This window comes from Dipodomys ordii, unplaced genomic scaffold, assembly GCF_000151885.1.
Source record: "Dipodomys ordii isolate 6190 unplaced genomic scaffold, Dord_2.0 Scaffold403, whole genome shotgun sequence".
NCBI lineage: Eukaryota > Metazoa > Chordata > Mammalia > Rodentia > Heteromyidae > Dipodomys > Dipodomys ordii.
Genome location: NW_012267619.1, coordinates 3593 through 6627, shown reverse-complemented (window position 1 = coordinate 6627; position 3035 = coordinate 3593). Strand labels below are relative to the sequence as shown.

Sequence of the window (3035 nt, the reverse complement as noted above, 5' to 3'; positions counted from 1 at the left end):
GTCAAAGACAATGACTTGCCTAGGTCACAACATGCTGATGACACCTGGCATGTAATCACTCTTGGGTTTCTCTATGCTTACTAGCGTATATGAAGGAAGGAAGGACTTTTCTTCTCATTTTAGACAAGAAGGGTTGTTTCACACCTCTCTCATGTTTACAGACAAGAGCTGAAATTGCAAGAGACCATCCTCCAGTCTTCTGGGGCTGTCCTGGGGTCTGGAGGACCCTGGGGACAGCTCCTGGCTCAGGCAGTAGAGTGACATTCCAATAATGAGCAGAGCTGATCACCAGGGGGCACTGTGGCCCCACTGAGCCAGCTGCTTCCTGACTGGGAGAGTGTGGGTTCAGCCTTGGCTTGTCCCAGGCAGGGATGTGTTTAGATAAACCTAGGAAGTGCTGAACCAGGAGCCCAGAATCAGCCTCACCCCCACTTTCTCTCTCTGTTTCTCTGTCTCCCCACACCCTTCTCTCTCTTTCTCAGACCTGTGCCCTCAGTAGGGAGATGATGCCTGGGGCTGCTCCCCTGGACTCTGCCCCAGGCCCCAGGCTCCTCTGTGGTGTTGTCCTGTGTCTCCTGGGAGCAGGTGAGTCAGGGGCACTGGTAGGGCAGAGCCTGGTTGCTGGAACATCCTATGCCCTCCCCGGCTAGGCCATCATTGCTGTCTCTTCCTGCCCAGGTGTGGTGCATGCTGGGGTCCTCCAGTCCCCCAGACACCTGATCAAAGCCAAGGGAGGAAAGGCCACTCTGCAGTGCTCTCCTGACTCTGGACATAATACTGTGTACTGGTACCAGCAGGCCGAGGACCAGAGATTCCAGTTCCTCATTTCCTATTATCGAGAGTCAGAGAGAGAGAAAGGAAGCATCCCTGGCCACTTCTCAGCTCGGCAGTTCAGTGACTATCACTCTGAGCTGAACATGAGCGCCTTGGAGCTGAGGGACTCTGCGCTATATCTGTGTGCCAGCAGCTTGCACAGCCCTGCACAGGGACTGGCTTTCTCTACCCAAACCTTCCTGCCCCAGCTGAGGATGTCACTGAGGGGTGTGGGGGGCTGAGGTCCAGCCTTAGCAAACCCCAGGGGCCCTCTCCAGCTGTGGTAACCCTTCTCTGTTCTGCCCAGCTCAGACAGCTTCTGAGCCCTGTATTTCCTAACTCTCTGGACCGTCTCGGCTCTGTGTCCTAATGCACATTAGATATTATAATGGAAACCTCAGACATTAGAGTATCCTCTTTATATGTGGTAGATGTTAAGGTATCAGTTCATAGATGGAAAGCTGTAGCTCATGGATTTCATAACATTTAATATTTAAAAGGGTCAGTGCTGGGATAGAAGTGTGCATTCACCACCGCTAACCTGAAGTGCTCCTGAGGCTCTATAGTGTTTTCTGGTCTGTCCAATAGCAGATAGCACAGCAGTGTGTGTCCACTGCAAGATCAGCTGAGCAGCAACGATAAGTCCCATTATGGATTGTGGTTGCTATGAGATAGCGCCTGCCATCAACTTTCAGGACAGAGAGCATTTACCTAGAGAATGGCCCTATGATAGGTTGAAGAAGAGATACATGTTTTCAGCAAACTAAAATTTTAATTCTGTAATGAATTTCAAAATAAATGAGAATTAGATATTTATAGCTGATACTTATACCCAAAGAAATTATTCTTTCAAAGCCTATCATAATAGATAGATTACATCTTATTTTAAAATTGATCCTGGGAACTTTGATAGTCCTTCTATCTTTAACCCCACCCATCAAGAAAAACGCAAGTCTCTGCTAGACTCCAATATGTATCCTACAAAATTAAAAAGAGTAAGGGAATGATGTGGGTAAGGACAGGACAGGTGAAAATGTTTCAAGGTGTAACCTTGATCACTATACCATTGCCCCATAACTTTGTTGTTAAATGGAAAATCCTTTTAATATTTACATAAAGACAATAATTAGACATAAGTATATGTATATGTACATATGTTCAAAATAGAAATATTTCTTTCCATGGCTTGGCCCAACCATGCTTCACAGGCTCTTTTTATTGGTGTCTCTTGGGCTCTAGGACCAGCTGGGTCTTCCAAGGAAAGAGCACTAGGCTCTCATTTGATTCTGTCTACCTGCGGTGTCTAGTCCGATTCTGTATTCCTCCTCACTAGACCAAGAGGGCAGCAATGTCATCAAGATTCAGTCCCCTTGTGTGGTTGCAGGACGGAGAGCTCACAGTGGGTCATGGCCTACCTGGAAAATGATAACAGGCAATGAATGCTACAGGGAGGGATACATTTTCATGATACAGAAGTTTAGGATCCATCCATAGTATTCTATTGGTGAATGGGAATCTGTGAATGAAGACAGAGAATGTCGGCGTGATTATGGACACAGCAGTCATCTATCTTTGCTGGTCAAAATCTTCTTCCTATTAGTAATCAGCCTTCTTATACTTGGGCAGAAAGCACGGCAGAGAGACATGAGTGATCCAGGATCCATGGCTGGACTGAAACCGGGGAGAATTCCTCTCATGAGGACACCTGGAGACCTGAGCCCAGAGGGCTGCTGTCACCAGAATCACTGTGAAGCTAGATGCTGTACCCTGACCTTCACATGCTAATACCTAGCTGTCTAGTGACTTTTGAAGGCTGAGATATCTTCTCAGACTGACAGGTAATTATTTACCAATAGGGTAAATAGAAAATACTGAAAAAAGCTACTTATAGGTCCTAAGAGTTGAGATGCCTTAGAAAGTCCCAGGGCAGCAGTGCGGCTCTGCTGAGTCTGCCAGAACCTTTTATCTTAAGGGAATTTAAAGATGACCAGAGGGACAGATGTCCTTCCTAAGATTATGAAAACACTAAAATTGATATTTCCAGTTAATAAGAATTTAAAACTGGCACTCATTATGAACTGTTATATCGTGTATATGCACTGCAATTACTCGTATAAATGCAATAACCCCTGTGCATGCACATAACAGAAAGGAGTTGTTTCTGCAGGGAAGGGGCGTGGCAGGTTAGCAGCAGCCCAGGCATTGGTGGGGAGGTGATGCCA

At 46.5% G+C, this 3035-nt stretch overlaps 1 gene segment (V, D, J or C); it reads left to right on the top strand.

Annotated features, from left to right (window-relative positions):
• The first annotated feature begins 456 nt into the window (after nucleotides 1–456).
• The window catches only part of LOC106001758, a 3223-nt gene continuing 644 nt past the window's right edge, over nucleotides 457–3035 (top strand). The window contains 2 exon segments of the V gene segment in view: nucleotides 457–585; nucleotides 679–1041. Of these exon segments, the coding sequence occupies nucleotides 504–585; nucleotides 679–1041 (445 nt within the window).